Source organism: Amphiura filiformis, chromosome 6, assembly GCF_039555335.1.
Source record: "Amphiura filiformis chromosome 6, Afil_fr2py, whole genome shotgun sequence".
Lineage (NCBI taxonomy): Eukaryota > Metazoa > Echinodermata > Ophiuroidea > Amphilepidida > Amphiuridae > Amphiura > Amphiura filiformis.
Window position 1 is genome coordinate 27,484,188 of NC_092633.1, and position 27,790 is coordinate 27,511,977.

General features: G+C 35.9%; 1 protein-coding gene across 1 annotated transcript; it reads left to right on the plus strand.

Annotated features, from left to right (window-relative positions):
- Nucleotides 1-5,353: 5,353 nt before the first annotated feature.
- LOC140155202 (cholinephosphotransferase 1-like) lies at nucleotides 5,354-27,790 on the plus strand. Its single transcript, XM_072177943.1, has 9 exons — nucleotides 5,354-5,550; nucleotides 8,751-8,882; nucleotides 12,618-12,765; nucleotides 13,721-13,862; nucleotides 14,772-14,856; nucleotides 15,593-15,727; nucleotides 20,520-20,678; nucleotides 22,305-22,430; nucleotides 24,002-27,790. Exons 1-9 carry the CDS (start codon nucleotides 5,428-5,430, stop codon nucleotides 24,149-24,151), a joined length of 1,200 nt encoding a protein of 399 aa, XP_072034044.1. The 5' UTR covers nucleotides 5,354-5,427; the 3' UTR covers nucleotides 24,152-27,790.

A 27,790-nucleotide genomic window follows, 5' to 3' on the forward strand; every position in this document is an offset into this window, starting at 1 on the left:
ACTATATATGACTCAAAACTTTACCTTTCATTTTGTAATCAAAGTCAACTTGACACATCATTTCCTGGCAATAGGAAGTTTTGACATTTTGATGGATGAGAGTGCAAGTCCAATGTGATATCCCACTGGTATAAAGAGCCAATATCTTGCTGAAGGATATAGCAATCAGTAATACTGGTCTCGAACTTTTTGAATCATCTGCAAATAAAGTCAGAGTTGAATTTTATGTGGAGCTGAGCATATCATTAATATATTAAAGGAAAATTATGAGCAATGGTCCTAAAATTGATCCCTGCGGGACACATGAGAAATCAGGGAGCCAATCAGAATTAAACCCATCAACAACTACCCTTCATGCCCTCTACCCAACAAGTATACTCCAAATCACTGAAAAAAATTTGAATGAAAACCAAATGATTGCAACTTATGAATGAGTAAATGGTGGGAAACACTATCACAAGCTTTGCATAATGCAAATAAAGCATCAGCTCCTTCCATAGGTGATGATATTTCATGAAACACCGAGTAAGTGTAGATCTACCCTTAACAAAACCATGCTGCTGCAAGTCGATTTTTGATGCTATGAGGGTAACCAATTATTTCAAACACAGCTCTTTCCATGATATCTCCACATGCAGAGCAAGGAGACACGTCTGAAATTATCAACTGGCTGTTTATCCCCTTTTTATATAACAGCACAGTATTTGCTTTTAACTGTGCTGTTGAAAAATTGAACCCATGACACATAGAATCCACGGTTGTTTGATCGCATGTATAGAATTATCTGGGAGAACTATAGTCATTTTTAACTAAATGTGAAAACTGATGGCGCTATATATTTCATTTTGTGTGTCTGTGGGGGGGGCTGTTGGTGTGCGCGCATATTTATAAGGGGTAGACACTATAATACCGGCATTAAAATAACAGATAGCAAAGAAATGTTCAATATACTTGTTATCATGAAATGAAAGTAATAACTCATATTATTTGTAATTGTCACAATTGAATTTAAAATATATGTAAATAGCGCCCTCAATTTTGAAACAAATGTACTTTATATAGTGAGAATACAAAAAACAAAACAAAAATTCATAAGTAGGCATATAAAGCAAGTATATAGTTATTTTGGACATTTTTGCCACCTTTGCCATAATTTCGAGCAATTTCTTGCATTACAAAAGTTTGTATTACATTTTATATTATTGACATACAAAGCTTCTTTAATTTTAAGCTGTTGGGAGAATTCAAAGAGAATGCAGTTTCCATGGCCATTAAACCCCATTTTAAACAAATTTGAATTCTCCGATCCGTAGCTTAAAATAGCTTAACATTAAAAAAGCCTTGTAGGCCTACCGTTGAGCTGAAAAAGGAATAATAATGAAGGACAAAAGGTATTGTTACGGACTATGCGACGGACTGTGCAATGATTACCAAATTGCGTGCCAAATATTGCTTGCCCCCTTTTCGATGTAGTTCTAAAAGTCCTTGCCCCCGAGCTCCGCCCCTCCCCTAAAAAAGGTTGCCCCTGTGAAACATCTTTTCCCCTCTTGACACTTGACGCCGAAATTTTAAAGATTGTTATGTCACGCCTCAAAGTCACTCTACCCCTTTTTCCACCTAGCCACCTCTGAAAACAATCCTGGCAACAACGTTACATATATCTGCCCCAAACAACTAAAAGAAACCCATTCTGGGGAACAGAGTATGGAATGGTGTCAAAACAGATGACGGTTACTATTGGTTACCCAAAAGTGATAAAGATTTACCCAAAATTGTAAAATTTATCAACAATTCTTCATGTAGGCCTAGTTAAACTTTTGTCACCAAAGGGGTAATGTAGTAGTAAACAAACTAGTAAATACGTCGTCTTATTCCAAATATTTTGAATACTGAAATTGGTACTTACGAAATGCCATATTGACCCAATTTTGTTAATGTGATTAAATAAGATTGCGAAGAGGGTAAAATGACATTAAGACGTATCGACATAATTACTTTTAACAAACAGGGATAGGCTTACCACACTGGAACATAAAAACATGCAAAAATTATATACCAGCGCACGAGATTAAATTAATGATGCTGGCTTTTATCGTTATTCCTTTGCACGCCAAATGCTTGTGCAGGCTTGCATTAACAAACAATGGGAACAAAATTATCTAATTTTTAAGTAAGTGATAGGCCTATGTACAAAAATAGCTAACTGTTGGCATTTGCCAGAGAATGACCTTTTAATGTCAGATTTGAATTTTCAGTATTAATTTTTTTTCTCCTTTATAGCCAGCTTCGAGCTTCTCTATCATGTACCGGTATGTATTTCATCTTCATTCTAAAACTTGTTTTAAATTACAATTATTTTTAGTAGATTAAATTTCAAATTTCGTAAAACAAAATTTAAATCATGACAAAATGATTCCAAATTAGGCCTATCCCAAATTAAATTTTTATCTTTGGCGGCGCCTCATTTCCCTGTGACATGCAAATTTTGAAGAGACTTTCCAGCTGTCAGCTTCTGACAAACAATCTGAATCAAATTAGGGGCTAAATCAAGCTTTAACATGTTTAATATTTTTTCCAAAATGGTCACATATTAGGCCTATATTATTATTAACCCAAAATGAAGGTGAAATTTTGTGTTTACGCCTACCAGGCCAATTTTCAATTTTACACTTAGCCCCAAATAAAGTTGAACTTTTATACTATTGAGGGGTTAAAAATTTGGGTTGTTTTTAGGGTGGGTTGAAATTTTCTGTTGGGGTTGACTTATAAAACCAAATCATGGGGGTTAAACCCCCAAAGACCACACTGAGTGGAATGGGAGTAGGTAGAGAAACGTTTGAACAGGCTTAGGCCTACTAGCTGCTGTAGACTATGCCATAGCCCGGTGGGTTCAGTCTTCACTGACAATGTGTACGCATGATGGTTCCAATTAGGGGTACTTTTCAAGAAATGTCCGCGGAATTTTCGAGGACAAAATTTTTCGCGATTGTTTAAATTAGGGGTGTTTTGGAGCAAAACTGTCCTTGAAATGAGAAATAGGGTGTATTTCTAGGACTTTCGTCCGCGTTTTACCGCTACAGTTTTCGTTATTGTCCTCATTTCCTCGTGAAATAGGGGGGAAATTCAAAAGTGTCCTTGATTTGTAAAAACCCCGTGATAAGGGGGTGAAATGAAAATGCGTCCTCAAAATGATAAAAATAGGGGAGGTATTTGGGGGCAAATTTTCCTTGATTTCGCGCAAAATAGGGGGTAAAATTGCTGCAAATGTCCTCGATTCCCCGTGAAATAGGGGTCATTTTCAAATCCTGGAACGGTCATACGTCCTACCTTTAAATACAAACTGAACCCACCGGGTGCCATAGTCGATTTTTGATAAATAAAAATGTTATTAATCATGATGAACGCATTCAGTTGAACTCGAAATTATACTGATATTTAGTAGGCCTACATCAAAATACTAGTATAAAATGGTTATGAAAAAGTTTAGGCTATATAATTATATTTGTGACAGTAAAAGTAAAGTATAGGCCCTACGTAGGCTTATATTATGCAACATATCATAATGGCATAATTATAATGACACTTCAATACTGAACAATTCTAATTTTAGAATCTGCCAGTTTATGTTATCCGAAAAAGCTAACAAACAGAGGGCGTACGGTGACTGAAAAGATGATCAGTTGTGAAAATCTATCAATTGTGCACTCATTAATTAAATCAGAGTTTTAAGCTTAAGGTGGTATTGGATGCATTTTCTAGAAATAAGGAAATGCTTTGAGCATGTTTTAAACAGATTAATTGAGTAGGGTAAAAGTACACTGATCAATATGCCTTTTGTTTGAAGCAAATCGGACATACGGTTTCTATACTACATCAAATTATATTTTCTTTGTATCTTATTGTTTTTATCAATAATCAATATAGTTAATGAGCTAAAAGGACTGTAAAGGCTCATTAATATGTAATTTTTGCCAATATTTTGCTAAAAATCAATGCATAAATGTTCATGGTACTTTTATTTTGCATACTTTTGCCCTGAAACTTGGTCAAAGTGTTTCTAATATGTTCTAATGTATTATATAGTGAAGCCGCCCCTCATTTGCATATTTGCATAATTAATGAGCTAATTTGCATAAATGCTAATTAATTATGCAAATTAGGGCGGCTAGCTCATTAATTATGCATAAATTATCTGGAAGTCATTAGGAACACTTTGACCAAGTTTGAAACCAATATTCTGTTAAATAAAAATGTTATGAACATTTATGCATTGGATTTTAGCAAAATATTGGCAAAATTACATATTAATGAGCACTTTCAAGTCATATTAGCTCATTAACTGTATTGATTATTGATAAAAACAATACAATACAAAGACATTTAAAATGTATGTATTATGAAAACCGTATGTCCGATTAGCTTCAAACAAAAGGCGTATGGATCAGTGTTCTCTGCCCTACTCAATTAATATGTTTAAAACATAAATAGAGCACTTCCAAAATGGGTCCAGAACCACCTTAAATGTAATAGACAGAGTACGAGAGTAGTGCACAATTGGCAAGTGGACTACGGAGAAGTCTATAGGCCTACTAGCTGCAGAATTCAGGCAGAATTAAGACTATGTGCAACTGAAATGTGTGCAAAAATACAAAATGTGTACGTTTTTAAAGGAAACAACAATATAACCCTATATAAGAGACATTTTTTGAAATAGTATTTGTCCCTTTTTCGAATGTAGCCAACTCTGTCTTATGTTCTCTATACTAGGCCTACTACTAGGCCTACATGTAGCTAATAAATTTAGCCTATAGCCTACAGTAGGCCTACCGGTAGGCCTACTAAAACTGCTAATTTTATGAAATATCTGCAAAGTAAAAAATCATGATTTTGAAAATTAGACCCCCTACCCCCAAAACTCTTTAAATCAATATAATTTTAATATAAATAATACACTGTTTCAATTTCATGATTTATTGGATTTATATTTAAATTTATTTAAAAACAGGTTTAAAAATTTATTGATAGTCCGCCCTCTATCAATATAAATGGGAAAGGGAAATATCATATCCAGAAGTCGACGTTAAGTTTACATACCCGCAACGCTATTCATTAGGACAGTTGCGGTAAAATAGAAGTGATGTTATAGACGGTGTTTTTAGGCGAAATCAGCTTTTAACTTTCCATAATTTCTTTACAACATGATTTTTTATGGGAAAAACTATAATTTTCTGATATTTATTTAAATAAATAAGAATAAACTGAATAATTGAATATGGATAATCAACGTATATGACCTAAATATGGTTATTTATCAAAATTTCATTTACATGAATTAGAAACACATTAAAGTCGCCGGATCCTGCCCAGCTGATATACACAGATTGCGTGAGAATTTGTCATTTTTATACGCTCTAAAGAAATAAAATCATGGCATCAGACATGGTGACGAACGTTATCATGTCAGATGTTTTGACACCAAGTCAATTAAAACGTCTCAAAGAGCATAAGTACAGTGCAGAAGGTCAATCACTATGTGAACCGACTATGCAGGTAAATTCGTAAACATGGTCATGGATGGTAAACACATGAACAACACATGCATGCTGATGCATGATTATTGAATTTGATCACAACAACTTGATGAACAAGCATGTTGATGAGATTCGTGTCTTTTAATAGTTTTTTTTTTTAATACATGCTAATGTCATGACACTGAGAGTCTCCTTAGGGATACAGTGCAATAATATTTTGTACCCGTCCCCCATATGCCCCAGGCCAGGGTGTTGAATTATGAATAGGGGTAAAGATTTTGTGGTAAAAAGCAAAAGTGGTTGAACTTGAGGTTTACTCATATTCTGTCGGTCCAACATCTCGGGCCCAAACTTCATGTGGCTCACAGTTTGTTGTGAACAACAGAAACCGGCTGTGAAGGAGGCTACATACATAGCGATGTTGCTGGAGTGACATTCAATTTCGGAAAAAACAACACTCGACCATGGAATTTAATTTTAAGTTTGTCAGTATATAAACGGTAAATCAAGTAAGTTTCTTCCACTCTGAAGACTTAGAAACGGTTGTTTGATTCCACTATTTGCGATCAAAATTTACATAACACCAATGACAGAAATCATCAACAAAAATCGAATCAGGGACTTCGACCGTGAGTCGCATCATCAACCGGAAGTGACGTGGCACGGACCGACAGAATACTCAACATGCTCAAGCTTCTCATTCGATTCTACTAAGTTAGAGTCTATTGCTGTCATTTTTCAGTTGATCAGTGTTGTCATTTCAGATGTTATTTGTTCTGTTTTAAAATGTTGAAATTCGGATGAAAGTAAATCAGTCAACAGTGTCTTTTGAGTTATGTCTACTTGTACATGTAGTTCCAGTAACTGTAACCATAGACTCCGGTCCGTAATGTAGATGTTATTATGTTTATGATAAAGACTGAAGTCTTGCTGGCAAGACTACTTGTACATGTACATGTATACAGCTGTTCTTCCATGAATGGCTGTCTACTACATCGTCGCTATAATTCACCAGCGAATGTTGTCGGTTTTCACTCATTGTTCATTTAATGTGACATGTACCCCAAATACAGCTACAGCCCCCGAAATGGCTTACTTTTAGCGGACCTCAACTCCGAAACATTTTAATGATAGTTAAAAATAGGATCCCCAAGCTTTTGCTTACCTTTAGATGAATTTGTAGAAGTCTCTGTGTCGAAAAATGCCTGGTACAAACATAGAAATGGCCACATTGCTTCAGTCCTGTTAATGAATATATCTTCTGTACCGGTACTCCAATTGTTCCAACGTGGACGTCACATTGTATTTTATGAAAGTCTCCTTCACAGCCAGTTTGTGTCGGTCTGAGGCTCGTCGATCCTAACAAACAGTTGCAGGCCTTGCCGTTTGAGGCGAGCGAGCGCTCTCGCTCACCACTGCGCGTCCAAACTTGATTTCTAGCGAGCGATTTTCCACTCGCCATAGGCAATAAATATCACTCGCTGCGAATCTTCCAAAATCAGCCATCGAATCAACCAATTCAGCATTTAATCGATTCTGCGCCCCCTCCCAGCAGAGAAAGTCACAATTTTGTGTGCGCTTCGTGCGCATTTCAATATAAATCCATAAATACAGTTTAATGACCGAAACTCTACTTGATTATACCCAAATAAGTGGTATTTGTGAATATTCAACCACTCGCCTAGCATCATGCTAGCGAGTGATTAACCACTCGCCTCTAAAATCTAGACGACAAGGCCCGAGTTGGCCCAAGACTAATTTTATGATTTTATGCAATTACGTAGAATTTGCAAGTTTACGCAGGACTTGTAGTCCTGCAGCTATTTCGCTGTATCGACATCTTTCTGTAACTTCAACATGAATGGTACCCTTTAGCAAATTGAAAATACCCTGGGTGGGCGCTTATTGGGGCATGGGCACTTATTGGAATGAATATATGGTATCTTTTAGAGCAAAGGTTGTCTATAGATTTACTATTTTGACAATTCTAAAATTAATTGGAACTTGAAGTGCAATTTTAACAACATTTTGGATGTGATAACCCATCGTGATCGTGATCGGCTGTGTTTACTTGTATTACACTGTGTCATGTTTCATTTGTTCCACTAGATTTCAAAATTCAATAGCAATGGACCTCAAATGTGAAGCTACATGTATTGTTAAGCAAATTTGTGTCTAAACTTCTGAAGGTAGGTTTTGAAAGTCTGTCATGCGATACAAAATTCTTGCAAGAATTCTACATTTGAGAAAGTGAAATTTTATTGCATTTATTTGTAAAACTGACTTTGAATGTTCTACTCAGTATGTTAGGTGATCATTCTTTTGCTCTACTCAGTATTGTTGGGCCATCCTTCTTTTGCTAAATACTAGTAGCGCCAAAGTTGTTATTTTGTGGTTTTGACATGTATGCCAGATTATTGGGGAACCCATTGGAATATATGAATGTTTGCCTTATGTTCTAATATCAAAACATTGCCCCCCCATTACATCTTGCTTTTTTTGTGGAATAAAGGTTATAAAAAACTTCTATTCCGAGTAGGCCTCTACATGTGAGACAATGTATGTTTGTGTAATGAAATTAGATTGAATGTTTTTTGTGTGAAAAAAATCTTTACAAATTTTTGAAGTAACCGTTTTTAAAACAAAACACAATTTAGTATATAAAAATACATTGTATACTCTGAAAAATGTTAAAATTCACTATGCATTTTTAGCCTTCCTGAAAACAAAAAATCGTAAACTAAAGTAATGATTACGGTGCTTTTTGATGACTACCAAAAAACACCTTTTCTGAATTTTGTGATGAAAGAAATTTACAAAATTTGTTATTGCAATCACCCTATCTTTGCAAAGTTTTCCGCAAGCTTATACATGTAGGGTGCATGATAGTTTGGAGAGTGACAGGGCCGGGAATTTAGTGAAATAGAATAATATTTCAGACTCAGAGTCGGATTCGGATACTGAAAAATCAGGGACTCGGAATCAGATAACTGATAAGGTGACTCAACTGCAGCCTGACTTACTTGGTTGCAAAATTATTCATATTAATGTTTTCTTATGTTTTTATTATGTTTTGTTTTTCGTTTTTATTATTGATAACTTTGGTCTGACTTAGCTCAAATTCTCTCACAAGTGTCAATCTCAACATCTGTCTATACATGTAAGAATCCATGAATTATTATTATCATTTGTGTCTCTTTCTCTTCTGTGTTTTTGCAGGTTTTCTGGAGATGGCTGGTAGAACAAATACCGCGTACAATAGCACCCAATGCAATCACACTTGCTGGTCTAGCCTTCAACATCCTAGGATCTCTCATCCTTATGTATTATGACCCAACTGCCAATCAAGATGTAAGCCAATTCAGAAAAAACAGGGTGTACATAGTATATGTGTGCAGTCTGGCTGTCTGCACCCTTTGCTGACCCAGTTGCTATGTGAAGAGCTTTGTTGTAAAAGCCCTTGCATCCACTTTTTGAGAAAAACGGCTTTTTTTTTAATTGTGCAGTTGTTTGATTTGATTCAATTTGGGTTTGGATAAAGTGTTGATGAATAGAAACTAACAGAAAAGGTTTGGTACAATTTTCAAGCCTTCCTATTTATTTTATTATTTCTAATGTATCACGCCTTTTGCAGACGTAAGGGCTTTTGCAACAAAAGAAATTTACCCCTTTTCTAGAAACAACCTTTGCAATCAAATTTGAGCCCATTTGTTTGCACTACTTTATGTAACTTGACTAATGCTTTCAAAAGAAAAATTGAAATATCTCATTTACTATTTTAATTATGAATTTTTAATTAAATCTGGCATTTTTGAGCATTTCCGAAGCTACAGCTTAAGTTCAGATTTCAGGAACTTCCCTAAGATTTCCCAAACGGGAAATATATATCTCTGGAAGGAAATGTGGTATGAAGGTCAAACAACAACCAAAATATGTATTTTACCTGCACTATAATATCATGCCATTAACTCAATTTCAGCCAGAAATGGATGTAAGGGCTTTTGCAACAGATCTCTTTACGTATGTGCTTGAATGTTTGTGCAAAGGGAACAATTTGCATGGATTTTTAACCTATTTGAATATGGAATGTCAAAAGTTTTTGTCACAGAGAAAGTGAATGAAAAACAGATCTATGTTCATCTATTTGTCGGTATTGTCCATTATTACCCTGACTAATGATGCAGGCATAATAATCATACATATTATACAGCCAGAAATCACAAAAGGTGAATGCAAAGAGAGTAGAAGATCCTGACTTTAAAGTTTGACACTATTTTAAAGTGTTGCAATTTGGTAGTTCACAGCATCTTGCGAATGGTAGTGAGCTTTGGCAAAAATTGCATTGCTCATTTCATAGCGAGTATGTAGAAGAATTCAAATATCACAGATATACTTTTGTAGGTCATGTGGTTCTTGAGTTATGTTGTGGGCGGGCTGAAACACCTGCCACACTTACATAAACATAACTCATTAACAACAATAAATCAAGCAAGGTTTGAAAGTATATGGTTTGTAGAATGAACTTTTGCAAAACATCCAAGTGTTATTTTTCAAAAATATATTTATTTACATAATGAAAATCAATATTTTTGGCTGCTTCGACCAACAGTACCTTGTCTACCCTTAAATATTACTGATTATTCTACTTAAAACCAGCTCTTGAAATCAAGCAGAGTACTAGAATTAGTAATAAGAAAGAATTAATATAGATCAATATATTCTGGGTATTTATTTTCTGGAATTAGGTTTTCATCATACAGGATTTCCAAGAAGTAACTTTTTTATTTGCTGCCAATTTCATAAATGGCTGAATTTCACAGTGAAGATGATAAAAGGTAGCAACTCACTTGGTGCAAAACTAATCCATGTATGTACATGATCCACCAGTGGAGCTTCTGCGACCCCTACGCAGAACTTCCGATAGTGGATTAACTGCGCACGGTGGACGCAAGGTATCCACTGACGGATTTTCTGCGCACGTGCGCTGAAACAACCCTCCGTATATTATAGGCGCCCGTGGAGTATTTCTGCGCACGGTCGCAGGGAATCCACTGACGGATTTTCGGCGCACGTTTTAAAAAAGAATAACTTAGAAAGTATGAAATTGAAATGTTTTATTATACAGAGTCAGAAGTTAGAACGGTGGAGTAATTCTGCGCACGGTCGCAGGAAATCCACAGTCGGACTTTCGGCGACGTGCGCAGAAACTCCGCTCCAGTATATAGCTCGTGGAGTAATTCTGCGCACGGTCGCAGGAAATCCACAGTCGGACTTCGGGCGATAAAGCGCAGAAACTCCGCTCGTATATAGCTCCGTGGAGTATTTCTGCACGGTCGGACTTTCGTGCACGTGCAGAAACTCCCCTCCGTATATAGCTTAGACCAATATTAAATCATAACAATTCAAGACAAACGTGCGCAGAAAGTCCGACTGTGGATTCACTGCGACCTTGCGCAGAAATACTCCACCGTATTAAATATAAACTCTAAAAATATATATATTTCATACTTTCTAAGTTATTCTTTTTAAGCACGAGACATTTGATGCGCAGAACCGTAACTTCTGACTCTAAAAATATAGGCCTAAATAATATTTCTTACTTTCTACCTTTTTATTATCTCTTATGAAACATTCTAGGACTCCACCGAGCTATATACGGAGCGGAGTTTCAAGCGCACGCGCGCCAAAAATCCGCCAGTGGATTCCCTGCGACTGCGTGTGCAGAAATACTCCACCGGAGCTATATACGGAGGGGAGTTTTTTTTGCGTCGCATGCCGAAAAATCCGTCAGTGGATTCCCTGCGACTGCGGCGCAGAATTACTCCACCGGAGCTATATACGGAGGGGAGTTTCTGCACGCGCGCCGAAAAATCCGTCAGTGGATTCCCTGCACCGCGGCGCAGAAATACTCTACCGGTGCCTATATATACGGAGGGAAGTTTCAGCGCACGTGCGCAGAAAATCCGTCAGTGGATTCCCTGCGACGCGGCGCAGAAATACTCCACCGGCGCCTATATACGGAGGGTTGTTTCAGCGCACGTGCGCAGAAAATCCGACTGTGGATCCCTGCGTCCACCGTGCGCAGTTAATCCACTAACGGAAGTTCTGCATATGGTCGCAGAAGATCCACTGGTGGAATGGTGGATAGCTTACATAACTCACTAATCAGTCTGTGTTCCAAACTTTAAAACAATATAAATGATCAATTAGGTTTTGGATTATGCCAAAATGTTTTAGGGGGGCTTACTTCTTTAGGAACTCTGTATATTTTCAATACCAAATGCTTGATTTTAATAATAATAAGATATTTATTAAAAGCGCACTAATGCTCACTAAGCGCCAAAGGCTCCAAATTTTTGGACACGGTGGCTCAGTGGTTACGGCCTTGGACTCAGGGTTCGATTTACTTTGAAAAATGTGCGTAGGGAACCTTATTTAGGTGATGTTCTTATAATATTAGCATACAATGTATGTTTACATTGTAAAAAATTGCTATACAAGCTGAAATTTGTGTAGCATTTTGTCCAAAATGGGGAGCATTTTGCTCCACGACACAAGTTAAATCGAACCCTGCTTGGACTCATAATCCGAGAGCTTGCTCGACGTGTGGGTTCGATTCCCGCCCCACCACCGTGTTGCGCCCTTGGGCAAGGCGCTTTGCCTCGCTTGCCTCACCCCACCCAGGTGCAATGGGAAGCTGTTAGGGGTAGTCGCAGATCGTTGTACTGATGGACCCTGCGCCACTTGTAGGCTGCAAACGTGGTTCCGACATATTCTAATGACGGCGGAATAAATGTAAAGCGCTTTGAGGCTGTTTACGGCCTAAAGCGCTATATAAATATCTACATTTATTTTTAAATACATCAAGCATGAAGACTGTATCATTTTGACAGTGAGGACTGCCTGTACCAGGTTCATTTGCATGTACAGGAATAACAATATTTTGCTGTATACATGTGTAGGTTGTAGTGGCACAAATCTTGACCTGCACAGGCATAATGTTTCTTCTTACCTCCCCCCCCCTCCCTTACCAACAAGGACATCTAGGTGTTTGTAGCCATAATGTTTTCTTTCTTTTTCCCCCAGTGCCCATCATGGACATATGTGTTTGCAGCTATTAGTCTCTTTGCATATCAATCATTGGATGCTATAGATGGCAAACAAGCCAGAAGAACCAACTCAAGCACACCTCTAGGAGAACTCTTTGATCATGGCTGTGATGCTGTATCAATAAGTAAGCATATTATTGATTAAATTTATAAAAAAAAAAAGAAGAAGAGATCCAGGGATCTTACAACAACACTCTGATATCTATCACAACCGAACCACAATTTCCCCCTACCATACTGATGATTCCCGTTAAAATCATTAGGTAATCTTAAAACTCACACTGAAATGATTAACTGTGAACTTTGGAACGATGACTTTCGGTTCACTTACGGGTTTACGGCCAGATTTTCGCCAATTACCGACGCCATGTGTGCACCTTGGTAAGCTTGCTACACAAGATAGTACTAACTACTATGGAAATATTAGCATTTTTTAAACATCTTAGTTGAAAAAAGTGGTGGGTGGGCATTTAATTGAAGGGGGCGGCTATTTGATGAAATACGGTATGCACTTACGTCATTTCGTAAAAATCAAAGTTTGGGAGATGGATGGTATTATGACCCTTCTAGAAGGAATTACTGGAACTATTTCATGAAAAAGCTGCTCGATTATCATCAAATTGATCCATATGTGTTCCTTGTCAATTCATGTGACGTGAGTGTGGGTCAATGTTGAACATACAGAATCCTGGGGGGGGGGGACTCGACTTTGGAAGTGACGGGGATGTGAGGACACCTGTTCTAAACTAAGTGTCATTCGGTGAGAGCTTTGACACCAAAAAAAGGGTCATTTGGTGAGAAGGCCCAGGGTACAGAATATATCTGAATGTCAACGTAACTTGAGGACAAATCTGTTTATTATTGTCCAGTTTGCTTGTGAAAGTCACTTCTGACAAAGACCATACATGTATTATAACTTTGCCTTTGAAAAATCTAAGAGATGTGATTCAAGAGACCCATTTAGCATGATTTTTGTAAGGATCTGATATAATTGAAACTTTTCGGGAGAAGAGAGGTATTGCAAAAACTATAGTGGAAATATCTGCTATAATTATTTTATCTTGGTCTTTTCTGTTGCAGATTTTGTAGCGATATCTTGTGGAATAGCCCTGCAGCTTGGTGAATATCCCAACATTTATTTTGCTCTCTTCATGATATCAATGTTCATGTTCTATTCAGCACACTGGCAAACTTATGTTTCCGGAACACTAAAATTTGGAAGGTAAGTTCACCTTCATAATATCCTACCTTATACATGTATGTTTTGTAGACTTGTTTTTGTTGTGTTGACCTGTTGTCCTACCAGTGTTGTACATAGCAACTAAATCGGTCACATATGCGACCATATTTTTACCAGTGCAAACATGTTTCCTCGCCATCTGCGACTTAAAAATTTGCTAACTACAAACCATGTAGTCACCAAGCAATATTACTCTGATCATTACTAAAGTTTAAACCCTGCTTACAAATCCGTATTTGATCAATTTTGAGAAAGCTTTAAAATTAACAAATTACACAAAATTTGTAACAACATCACCTGTTCGCACATTCTGTGGTTAGGGGAATGCCCCACGACATGTCACAATGTGAATAAGATTCAAAGTTTTTTATTTAATATTAATGAGGTCGATCTGATGATATAGTAATATTTCCATGACCCCAAAACATGTACAGTACATGTCGCACAATGTACATGTATAATACAAGCACATGTGTATAGTACTTTATTTTTATGAGGTCAATCTGAAGATGTAATGCTTTTGAAACCTACTTAAGGCAGCGGAAAACCTGACATCATGCTGGTTTAGGTATACGATTTATTCTGTGTAAGAAAATAAACGGGTCAATATTGCCAAATATGGATTGATGATGTCAGGTTTTTCCTTTAGACATGTTCAGTGCTTTTACCCTGACCTCGAAACATGTACAGTGCATATCGTTCACTATATATGCATTGTTAATTGCTTTGTAAATATGCAAATATGTGTATGATGTAAATTTTGAGGGAATCTGTAATATAATTACAATAGATGTTGATTGTTGACTTGTTGAAGGAAAATTGAACTATAAGTACACAATACTTCAAGCTAACCACCCTATCAAAATTATTTATTTGTTTATTTATTTTCAGACTTGATGTTACAGAAGGTCAGCTTACATTTTGTTTCATCTTTATGTGTTCAGGGGTGTTTGGTCCAGGGTTTTGGGGATTAAAGGTAAGAATAATTTAATCAAATGTAGTTGATCATCTTTGCAAAAGATGTTTTAGAAGAAAAAAAAATAGTATATTGGACACTTTCACCTGTTTCATCTGTTGTTAGGCTTCTGAAATATTAAAAAGAAAATGCCAAAAAAATGTAAATATTTGTGAAATTGCAGTGAACATAGCAATAAGAATGAATACAGGCCCGTACGCAGGGGGGTGTCACACCCCCCCCCCCCAAATTTGCCCAAGTGTACAAAAAGTCCCAAAATTTCAGGATTTATGAGCGTGCATGAGGCAAAAAAAATCAGGTTTTTTACAGGTTTTTCGTCAAAAAATGTCCAAATTTTGGAAAGAAAGTCCACTTTTCACAAAATCGCCCCTCCCTTGGGAAAAAGTCCACTTTTTCAAAATCAGCACCCCCAAACAAAATCCTGCGACGGGCCTGAATGAATACATGTATTTAATAAACCAAGAAAAAGGAATTTTCAGTGTTTTTACTCCACTAAGGCAAAAAAATGTTTTGTGGGCAGACAGTCTTTCAAGTATGGTCAGTATGACGTTTCTTGTCTTGTTTTGTTTTTGTAAATTTAAGTGACACTATAAAATCACCAAAATCTTTAATAAAAACTTTTTAAAACTGTTTGATTGATAGTGTAACAACAGAATATTTAGAAGATGTTCAGCCATATAATTTTGTCACATGTGATGTGATTAATGGAATAACATATTTGTAAACTTCTTTTCAGCTACCAATCTTTGGAATTGAATTCAAGATTCTATTTTTTATATTTGGCCTGGTAACATCGGGGCTAGCATTATACAACTACATCATAATCATCTTTGGTGGAGGTGGCAAAGGAAAAAATGGCTCAACAGTTGCGGTAAGTTAGCAGCATCCCCTTGGCCTAGGGGGACTCGGGCATAATGGTGTATTGTTACACATGCAATTATGCATGATTTTCATGTAACCCACTAAATGAATTTCAATCAACAAAGAAAAGTACTGTATCTCCTGAACAATGAAATTATACACCAGACTTGTTCAACTAAGCAAGTTGTGGCCCCCAAAAACTAATAATCAGAAAAGTGCCTGCATTATACTAGCATTCACTCCACAGAAATGAACAGTTAAACAATATTTTGGTATTCATGGATTTTTGCAAGAATTACACTGAAGAGTGGAGAAACTTGTAAATTTAAATATGACTTATGTATTGACAAACAAATTTTAGAGAAAAGTTACAGAAAGCATGAGAACAAGTTATTGAGAGCTGTTAATTTTATATTGGTTTTTATTCAGCAAAATAAACCAAATTGTTAATGCCAAGTTGCTGAGGTCATGCCATTGAATTTTAGTGAATGAAAAGCTACCCATTGTGTTAAGGATGCTTATCTCTCCATCATACATGCACTGGAACGAAGCCATAATCTTTGTGATCTCTCTCATTAATTTTAAATTAAAATTTATAAATATAATTTACATTACCACTTAAAAACTACAATTTTTTTCTTGGAAAATTGGTGCTCTGAATATAGGTATTGTGAGTTACATATTATTGAAAAAAAGAATTTACACTTTGTGCATGCTGGCCATAATACAAATTAAAATAAATGCTATTTAAAATGTAAATTTGCATTATTCCTTCTGTGGGTAAATGAATAAACACTTATGATCCAATCTTGATGCAGAACAAAAATTAATTTAGCATAGTTGTATTCAAGCTTCTTGTTAAGGCTTAAAAAATGTGCGTCCGTGTGGATGCAAGTTTGCCAACAAGGTTGCAAAAACTTGCATGGAGACGGATATTTGTGCGTCCATTTGAAATTCCCGATTAATCATACTGGGAAATGCTGCGGCATGCCATGATCAGAAAGGCAATCCCTTGTTTAGGAAAGTTTTTGCTACACGTACCCCCGGTTTTACACAATTCATCAAATGTTGATTGTTCAAATAAAATAAAAATGCTGTGATATTCCATCTCCAGTCGCTGTGATAAATTTTGGTCAGAAACAGGTGCAAAACATGCACAAACTAGGCCAATTTTTAGCAAATTTTCATTAACATGTTGTTGATGCTAAAACATGTGCTGCCAGAAAAAAAAGTTATCATTTTGATTTTGTCTTTAAAATTGCTTTTATTCATTGTAATAATAATATTAATAAAGGAAATATAGATTATATAAACTTAAAACATTAAAAACCGAATATTTTCAGGTTGTGATAAATAATTAAATAGTAAACAAATTGTTATCAACCTAGATTTCCACATCAAACCATCATTACAGAAAGCATGCAAAACGTGCAAGATTTTCTGATAATGCATTTACAAATATTGCAGAATTTACTTCAATTCTTGGTCACAATTTGTGGGCTTTTATTATCTTAAAATATAAAAGAATGGAAATTTCTTATTTTTATCACCAATTAATGATTAAATTTCGAAGTTTGGTCTTGGGTCCACAATCCACATGCATGTGACATGGACGCAAAATACTTGATCGATCATCTGAAACTTGTGTCCAAATGTTTAAAAACATGTCTGGATGCAAGAACACACGCTAACGGGAAGCCTGGTTGTATTTATATTTATTACAAAATGGTGTGAAATGGCTGACAATAAGGTACACCTGTTGCCATTGCCAATGGTTTGCAAACACCAGATTTTATTATTCACATAATCCAGGGCACTGATAATAGTATTTAAGTAAACTTTATGAAGCATATCATTTGAGAGTTAACATAAGCAATGACATATACAAAGTTGTCATGTGATTTATATATAAGTGGCCTGATGTATGCACTACATGTGTAAGTTGTATCGCTGGTTTTTTCCATCAGTGGGAACTAATGAATTGATTTTGATTTTTGTTTAAAGGCCTATTCAGTGATCCCAGCAAAGGTGTATAAATTGTTTATAAATTGCCAAAGAGTGAAGGATAAGTCATTAAAATTGACATCAGGTATTTTTGCTATGAAAAATTTGGCCAAAAAATGAGGAAAACGGCAGTATCAAGTTGAAGCCCCATTCAATACATGTACGATAATTCATTTCTCTAGATATGTATAGAAATTGCAGATTCGTGTAAAATGTTTCATTTTGTCTTTAATACACAGCTTTTAGTTTAGCAGCAAATCTACATGTATGACACTATTAAAGGTTCCAAAATCTAAATTTTGGTGATTTTTATGATCTACCGGATGAGCAAATCACTGAATAGGCCTTCAATGGTGCTTGTTGCTCCCTGCAACTATGTATTAGATTTGATTTTTCCTATGAGAGTGAGCAGTTGCCAAAACATTAGCTCAGAATATGCAATTGCTGATTAAAACAAAACAATGTGTGGGGTGGTCCTTTTATTTATTGTTTATTTGTTCACCTGGTATTTTTCTAAATGATGGCTCATGAACTTGATCAATACAGCAGATTCAGTAGTGGTAGCTATGTTATGATTTGCTAACATAGTGGCTAGCTATGTTTATAGATATGCTAACACAAATGTAGTACCTAGTGATACAATTATTTGTACTATGCAAATAAAACAGAACTATCAATAAGACAATAAATCAATAATATTCACAAATCTGTGTTGTGCACAGTGGACAGTCCATAAGAGGTCATCTAACAATAATATTCACACATTTTGTGCTTTTGCCGACTTCCATGGCATTTAAAAAATTAAAAACAGTCTCAAATATTTTTTCATCTTTTATTGGAAGACACCTGTTTTTACTACATTGTTAAATTTAAAATAGTAATTAAAAAAACATCAGGTTTGATATTCCTGAAATGTGAAAATTTATTAAGCATAAAATACAAACTGCAAAGCAATGCAATATAATCACGCATCGATAAAATAACAACTTATGTTGATTTAGTATTGCATTGTGTGGAAACTGAATGGTCCACTGTGAGCCCAGCAATGTACTATTGTAGTTCGAGGTTAATGACTGCGCATCAGTTCTTTTGAGGGTATTGTGAAAAATCTAAACATTGCTTTGGAACTAAGGAATATCCTGAGGGTCACAGCCCGAAGGATATTTTGAGGTCCAAGCAAAATGTTTAGATTTTTTGCAATACCTGAAAAATAAATGATACCATGCATGTTTTTACGTCAAAAGATGCGGTCATTATACTTTTTCAATTTGCATTTACGTCCGCGTATCTAAGATTTATTCTCTGTGATTGGTTTAAGCATGTCGTGTATATTCACGAGGTTATGAATTAATTAATTTTAGTTATAATAATTCTTACTTTATGTTAGGTATCTGCAGTAGTTGGCTTTAGAAGCAGTGAGCCCTCTTAATAGCCATGCCCTTTTCATTATATTTAACCATATTTTTCATTACTTTGCTTTCATTGTACATGTAGCTGTTAAAATATTAATATCACAATAAAGTATTATGGTGTCTGCCCACACTTGAAAAAAGATGTGTTACAGATTCATGCATGTAAATTCCCTATTTTTGTCTTAAATACATGGCTTTCAGCTGAACCACCAGCAGGCTATGTTTACATAATTATGAAAATGACAAAGGTACCAAAATCTGAATTTTGATGATTTTTACGATCGACCGGATGAACAAATCACTGAATGGGCCTTTAAAGTTTATGTAGCTGGGATGAAAAGCTGTCCATCATATGAAAATTTTGACATTTTATATTGAAGATTTTTTTCTAAAAACACCAAACAATTAAGTTTAAAAAATGTGAAAGGTCAAAATTTTTAATTGATGGTCGGCTTTTCATCCCAGCTACAAACACTTTAAGTACATATCACTCAGTATGTTTATAAAGTTTACTTCGAGGACTGCATTATATCTCAAATTTTTAAAAAAAAATCAAAATTATTTGACATTCGAAGGACATTCTCACATTCATCGTATTCAGAATACAATTCGATATGTCTGATGTGCTCGCAGGTCCCACAAAAAATGCTGTGCAAACATTGTTGTCCGATTCCTTAATGTAAAGGATATAAAGTATAATGATATCAAAATTATGCAGAAGCAATTAGAGGTTGTTTTTGTATATTAATAAATGCTATACTAACATCTGCCTGATTTTAAGGATGAGTAATTTTGCTGTCAGATGACACAAATTAGGGTCAGTGTTAGCTTGATGCAAATTTGATTATTTGCTCCAGATGGCTAACATTTTGTTTTGGATTGTAGAGAAATTTTAGTAATTCATACTCTGGGTCGGTCAACTGTTAGAATTACTGGTATAACTGGCTTTGTTGTGTCTAAAGAGGTACTAGAGTTGCAACCCTGCTTTTAAATAGTTATGTTATATTTAGAGAATTAATTATTTATTTTCTCATAATACATCATAATTTGAAGTAGAACAAAGGGAAGCAGAGTTGTTTTACGCCAAAAATAACGATGTCACCTGTGGGATATATAACAATACCTTTATTCTTATTCAATTTCAATAAGTATATCAAATTTTATTCAAATTAAATCCTATATTTACAAGGAATTACCTAAGGCTTAGAATTTATCAGTTTCGTTCTTCCAATTCGTCTCCAATTGGTTCAAATAGCGTGTTACAAGCGTTTCATGTGGACATGCAGTCGCTGAAGCGTGTTACATTGTGTCATATAACATGGCTAAGAACCAATAAGGATCTTTCTCAAGTGTGTAAGAATGTTATTTCTTGTAACTCATTTTCAGGATACCAGTGTATTATCACCACTCTTTCACATCAGTGCCATCATCGCCATGGCAATGGTCATCAAATTCAAATCACCGAGTAGACTTTATGAAAGATCACCAAGTTTGTATTTACTGATGTTTGGGATGGTTGGGTCAAAAGTCACAAATAAATTGGTGGTAAGTAACTCTTGTGTTATAATTTTTACAAATAGAACCAAGTATACTAGACCTTTGGTGTTTTCAGTATATGATAGCATAATGTTTGTATACAGTAATAATTGCAGTAACTCACTTTCCAAAAATGACTCCTTTGGCCTCCAAGGACCAGTTTGTGTCACATATGATGCTTTATAAAAGCGCAGAGCTAAATTAACAATTCAATTAACAAATTAATTAACAAAGTACTACTTACAAACCAAGTGTTCTTGTGATAATCAAAACAGGAAGGTTATACTTGGCAGTTCAGCAATTATCACACCGTGTAATTTCAGCTCTCTTGCAAGTTGCAATTCATTGGGCTTAGTGCATAGTGACGTATTTGACATTTTTAACATTTTCATGAATTTTGGTAGAGGAGTAGGTAGACAACACTCTTCAAACTTACCAAATCCTGACTATGGATATTGCTTCATTTATAGTGAGATAATATTAATGAATTTGTCTGGTCATATATGTGCTTTATTTCAAATTGTCTGTTTCACATAGCGGCGTATTTGCTAAAAGCACTTCATTTACACATGTTTTTCATAGTGACATATCTTGCCCCAGGATCTTGCCGTTATACGGCAGAAGAATTGTGGCATGCACATAAGACATTTTGTTTTTTCCTCAGCTGTAAAGCTGTTGTTACTGGCATTAGACCTTGCAAAGCTGTTATAAAATAAAAAAATAAAGTATTTTTGTGTTTATGGGGGTGGGGGTGTATGGGGGTGTGTTGCTTGGTGTGTGTGTGTGGAGATGTGCATGTTTTTATGTTGTGTTGATTAGCTTGCCACATCTATTGTTCAAGCTGTCAAGATGTGCCTAGTCATGTTTACTCAGTATGTACACAAATCTAACCATGGGCAAAGTGCCAACAGATTAGATATGGATATGTCAATATCCTATTTAGTGTGTGTACAAACCTTGACCCTGTTTATACAAGGAAAAAGTTTCAATGTCAAAGAGGTTGCTCTCAGAGTCAGAATTTTGTCGAGAATCGATTCTCGCAAAGATTCTTGTAAACAGATTTGCATGAATGAATTCTCACAAACTTTTGTAGTTTAGACAGAAGTTGATTTGCAAGAATCAAATGATTCCCGCAAATTTATTCTGCAAGAATCAAGATTGATTCTCACACTGCGAAACAAAATTCTGACATTGTGCTATCAAATTCTGTTCATCAAGCAACCATGTTACAACTTACTACATGTACATGCATTTATAGTTCTTGTTTCTTAAATGCAATGCCACTGTGACCAGTGGCGAAGCATGGGTCATCGTATGGGGGTATCACCCGTGATTGGGGGGCACCGGGTCTGATGGGAGCCTTGGGAGGGCACTAGCCACTTTTCAACAATTTTCCTATGGGATTTTCTAAATGTTCAGATTGATTGGGGGTGCCGTGCCCCTATGATGCTACGCCACTGACTGTGACCCCTCCAAAATAACTTGAACCTTGTGTCAAGCAGATTTACCTCTGACTACACAGCATGCCTGCTGCCCAAATGCCCATCATTTATGTACTTATTATCCCATGTATGTGTTTATTATTTCCTAATATAGTTTTTATTATTGTACAATCTTGAATCCTTTACTAAACAGGTTGCACACATGAGCAAAAGTGGTATGAAATTTTTGGATACTTCCTTCATTGGTCCAGGGTTGTTATTTATCAACCAATACCTGGATGCTCCAATACCAGAGTATGTGGTGCTATGGATCGCTTTGGTAAGTAAACATCATTATGTAATATAAACAAAAAAATTAAACTAATAACAAAAGAAATAAATGGGTAATGTTAGTATGACCGGGAACAGAGAATGCAGAATGTCATATAGAAACCTTCCTGCTTTTTATTTTTACAAATATGATTAATGATGGTTAATTTGCAAACCATGGAAACATTTTGAAGTTCATATAATCTTGCTGCCAGTAAATATTCGCCTATACCATTTTTCACCCTGATGTGGCAGTGACGTTAACATGTTGACACAGTTTTTTCACACGCAAATCTATGTGGCATCTTTAAGCGTGTGTACGCCACTGCTTTGAGAGAACACTAGCCATATGAGACTGGTGCCCAATGAAATGTGCACCGATGTCACTGCCACATCAGGTGAAAAATGGTTTCCAATCTAAAACAAAAACGGCATGGTAACATTGAATGGCGAATACATAACATGCATTTCAGAATGAACTCCTCTATCCAGGCTCATAGTCAGCAAATATTTTGAGGAAGGCGGCTTTTTGAAACAATGAACCTTTGGGGGGCAGATTTGTGAAAAAGTGTAAATTTTTGTTGTGGATTTGGGACACATTGCAAAATTGGGTGAGTTGTGGGAGTGCATTGGTGGATTTTGGGTAATCTTGGGCCAGTGGTGATTTGGGATGGAATTGTAGGTTTGTTGGTTGGATTTGTGAAGATGTTTTGGTCCTTAAGGGATGGGGTATGAATGTTTGGACAGTATTTATTGTGGGACATTAATTAGAGCACATCAGACATATCGAATTGCATTCTGAATACAAAGAATGTCCTTCTGATATCAAATAATTTTCATTTTGTGAAATTTGCAATGTAATACACATTTTATAGCAAATGATTAAAAATTGATATTTTTGATATTTAACAGTACTCGAAGTAAACTTTATAAATCTGATGATTTATACTTCAAGTGTATGTAGGTGAGATGAAAAGCCGACGATCAATTAAAAATTTTGACCTTTCGTATTGAAGATATGGACTTTTTTCTCAAAACACCAAAAAAAATTAGGTCTTTTTGGGAAAAAATTCCATATCTTCAATATGAAAGGTCAAAATTTTCAATTGATCATCGGCTTTTCCTCCCAGCTACAAACACTTTAAGAATATATCATTAAATTTATAAAATTTACTTCGAGGACTGTTATATATCAAAAATGTGACAAATATCAAATTTTTACAATTTGTCATAAAATTTGTATTATATCGTGAATTTTAAAAAATGAAAATTATTTGATATCAGAAAGACAGTCTTCGTATTCAGAATGCAATTCGATACGTTTGATATGCTCTCATGTCCCACAAAAAATACTGTCGAAATGCTCAAAATGCTCATTCCAGATCCCTTAATGGATGGAAGGATCATCTGCTTCCATTATCTGGCTATGGGCCTACCAATACCATATCTGACCTGAGTGCATAATAAATCATCATCATCACTTGCGTAAATGTTTTTTAAATGAAATTTAATGATGAATATTTTTAGCACAATTCATAATGATTAATCTTTTTGTACATATTATTCTTCCTTATTATCCAGGTGTACAGCACATTAGATCTAGCCAGATACGCTACAGTGGTATGTAGTCAAATTTGTCAACATTTAAATATTTATTGTTTTGATATTGTAAGCAAAAGGCCCATTGTGGAGTCATCAGTGTCATCCAAGCTGCGTCATGATTCAAGCTAATTTCCCTGCTCAGTGATTATACAAAATGTTTATCATCATCATTGATTTGTATGTACTGTATCCTGTCATTTTGTTATTTCAAATATCGTACATGTAAGTAAAATTTAGGATAGAGCAAACCCCAGGTGCAAACCAAGTCACAGCTAATAACAGTTTGCTTATACACATGTGAGATATTGGACTATTCCAATTGAAATCCATACACCCCCCTGTGGAAGATATGACTTTAATCTTCCATACAGGGAGTGTGAATTTCAAATGGAGTCACCCACATTTAGTGCCGTCTGCTCTAAAATGTGCTATTCCAATTGAAATCCATACACCCCCTATGGAAGACATAACCTTAATCTCCCACACAGAGAGTGTGAATTTCAAATGGAGTCACCCACATTTAGTGTCGTCTACTCTAAAATGGGCTATTCCAATTGAAATCCATACACCCCCTGTGGAAGATATGACTTAAATCTTCCATACAGGGAGTGTGAATTTCAAATGGGGTTACCTGACAATGGAGCTCTATTTGAAACATACACCCCCTGTGTGGGAAATTAAGGCTATTTCTTCCATAGGAGTTGTATTATAATGGATTTTGACTGGAATAGACTTTTTTACAGGTAAAAAGACATTTCATAGATTTGACCATAGACTAAAGATATACAGACTAACCACAACCAGATGAAGTCTTGGTGTTACCCAATAATGAAGGCTGGTCATTCCATGAAGTACTACAGATGAAAATGCTGCCATAGACTGTCTGTATGCTGCTACACACATACCATAATGCAAACCCCATATATTTTTATGGTCTTTCGTGTAATAGCGAAGCCACACAACGCTCTATCTTCTATGCCAGGCACTCTCAAATAGATTCTGTGGAATGCCACATTAAAAAATGAAATAACTTAAAGTGCCAAATAGAGCGTAGCGTCTCATACATGTGATCCAGGGTCCCCACGCCGCTATTTGCAGATGCATGGTCTACATGTATATGAAGGCATGCAACACTGGCGTGATTGTTCGACATGATTGATCGGCCCTCATGAATATGCGAGAATTCACAGCATACAAAGCACAGGTACTTTGACTGTTGGGGAATAGTCTGTATTAGTCTATAGATATGATCGGCCCTCATGAATATGCGAGAATTTGCAGCATACAAAGCACAGGGACTTTGACTGTTGGAAAATAGTCTGTATACTATTAGTCTATGGATATGACATGTAAACGAATGTGTAAATAGGAGAGAGTGAGTCCAAAAATAGCAGACCTATCAAAATGTATGGATATCTGAAAACTTTTGTGGTCTAAACTGTTTAAGGTGCATTTAATACTGAGTAATTGTCAGTAAGATACTGTTCATAACATGAGCATTATTAGTGAGGATATCATAGTTGGCAGTGATGATACAAACCCACCCTTTTTATTTCAAACCCACCCTTTTTATTTTATACCCTTTATACCAAAACTCCGAAACCCAACCTTTCTAAGCGTGGTTACTAATCATTGATAAGTGGTTATGGTGGTCCAGGAGGTGCAGATTTTCATCCAAAGAGAATTACATATTGAAGTTTTAGATGACCAAACACTACAGAATGGGATTTCAATGTTTTTTGTATTTCATTAAGTGTCATTCAGTCAGAAATTACAGTAAGCTTTGAGATTGCAATTGTTGACTTCTAAACCCACCAGTTTTATCAGTGACCACCCTTTATATAAAGGACACACATTTTAACCAGAAATTTTTCAAACCCACCCTTTTAAGCATTTTGTGGACCTCTCAAACCCACCCTTTCTAAAGCATGGGTTACCAACAGTGGATATCCTTTTCAGTGTATCAGTTCTTATATTAAAGTAGTCATTAGTAATGATGCAACAGTCTTCTTTTAGTAAGCTAACTACTAAGGTATACAAAGAAGATTGTATTACAGTTAACATTTTATTTGAATGAACACAGCTGCCAGCAGCTGTACACGGTTCTACCATGATCGTATTTCAAAATACAACATGAACGCACAACCTTGTGTACTCAAAAATACTAACCAATCACGAGTGAGTTAGAATGATAGGATTCATTTCTGCGTCATGCACACACTAGTGTTCATCACACATTCAACAACTCTTCCTATACTTTGTACAGGAGCCAAGCGTTGTTAATCGGTGATGAATCCACAGTCAAGTAGCGTAAAATTTGTCATGCCTGGAGCGTATGCGTAAACATGAACTCTCTTATGTTGGCGGTAGCAGCTAAATATTAAAGCTTTATTCTTTAGTTTTATTGCCAATATCAAGAGAGAAATACCGCGATCTTCTTGTAAGGTTGAGTGGCAATGACAAATGGACATTCCGAATGAAAGAAGCAAGTGAATTACATATATTTAGCTTGTTTCGTTGTTGAAAGGGATTCAATCATGTTTCACCGTTATTCATCACCGATTAACAACTCGCATCCTGCGTGTCTGCATTGTTTACTTCGCTCTGGCGCGTCTGTACGGTTTACTAAACCACTCAGACGATGCGCACGCATCATTGTTGATCGGTGATGAACAACGGTGAAACATGATTGAATCCCTAAGTGTACGCGGACAATTGTCACGCTGTTGGCAGCTGTGTTCATTCAAATGAAATTTCTTTAGATATACTTTATTCAGCTTGTAAACACAGTGGATAGATGTAGAATAGCATGTGTGCAGTTGAATATACATGCTTCTGAGAATGTAAGTTGGGACTCGATTTAGGTGTGCATTAACGAAAACAATATAATAATTTCACTTACTACGAGTTGAATAAAGTATATCTATGCGGTAGACCTACAACATCATAAGGTAAAACTGTTGATTGAGACGTTTTGCTCATCATCTCCTGCATGGAGAATGACGTTTATGCGATCCTGTGTGACCAAAAATTCATTGCAGATTTGAATGTTACCTTTCATGTTCCTCAATACTACGAGGGGGTATCCAAAAGTTTTTGAAATCACTTAAAAGTGAAGGAGCTATATCGATGAAATTTTGTCAGTGTAATTACTGGTCCTTATGTACATTATGGTCCAAAAATGGTCTCATAAGTATGTTCAATTTCTTTACAAGTGGCGCTAGATGGGCAGTAGTTGCATAACCTGCAAGATGGTGAAAATTGAGGTGCACAGCATGATTAAATTCCTGCATTCCTGCAAGGGTTAGGCCTACAATGCTCAGAAAATCTATGATTAAATGAAAGCTATCTATGGTGATGATTGCCCATCATATGGCACTGTTGCTTTTTGAAAAAGGAATTTCAAAACTGGCCACATGTCCCTCACAGATGAGCCAAGAAGTGGACGTCCATCACTTACGGATGATGCGGCCACAGTGAAGAAACTCAAGAAAGTGGAGGATCTTATCATGAAAAGGTTATGCGCCTTCTGCCCATCTAGCGCCACCTGTAAAGAAAGTAAACATACTTATGAGACCATTTTTGGACCATAATGTACATAAGGACCAGTGATTACACTGACAAAATTTCATCGATATAGCTCTTTCACTTCTGGGTGATTTCAAAAACTTTTGGATACCCCCTCGTACACCTGTTGGCACAGTTGCTATCCTATCCTTGTCAACGGTTTCATGTCTGGTGTCTCTGGGAGATGATTAGCACAACATA

What these genes read in the sequence shown, in the direction of transcription:
- LOC140155202 (XM_072177943.1), top strand. Translation starts at nt 5,428, where the DNA reads ATGGCATCAGACATGGTGACGAACGTTATCATGTCAGATGTTTTGACA. An exon ending in ACCCAACTGCCAATCAAGAT is followed by an intron (nt 8,883 to 12,617) that starts GTAAGCCAATTC and finishes TTTTTCCCCCAG; the next exon opens with TGCCCATCATGGACATATGT. An exon ending in CAGGGTTTTGGGGATTAAAG is followed by an intron (nt 14,857 to 15,592) that starts GTAAGAATAATT and finishes ACTTCTTTTCAG; the next exon opens with CTACCAATCTTTGGAATTGA.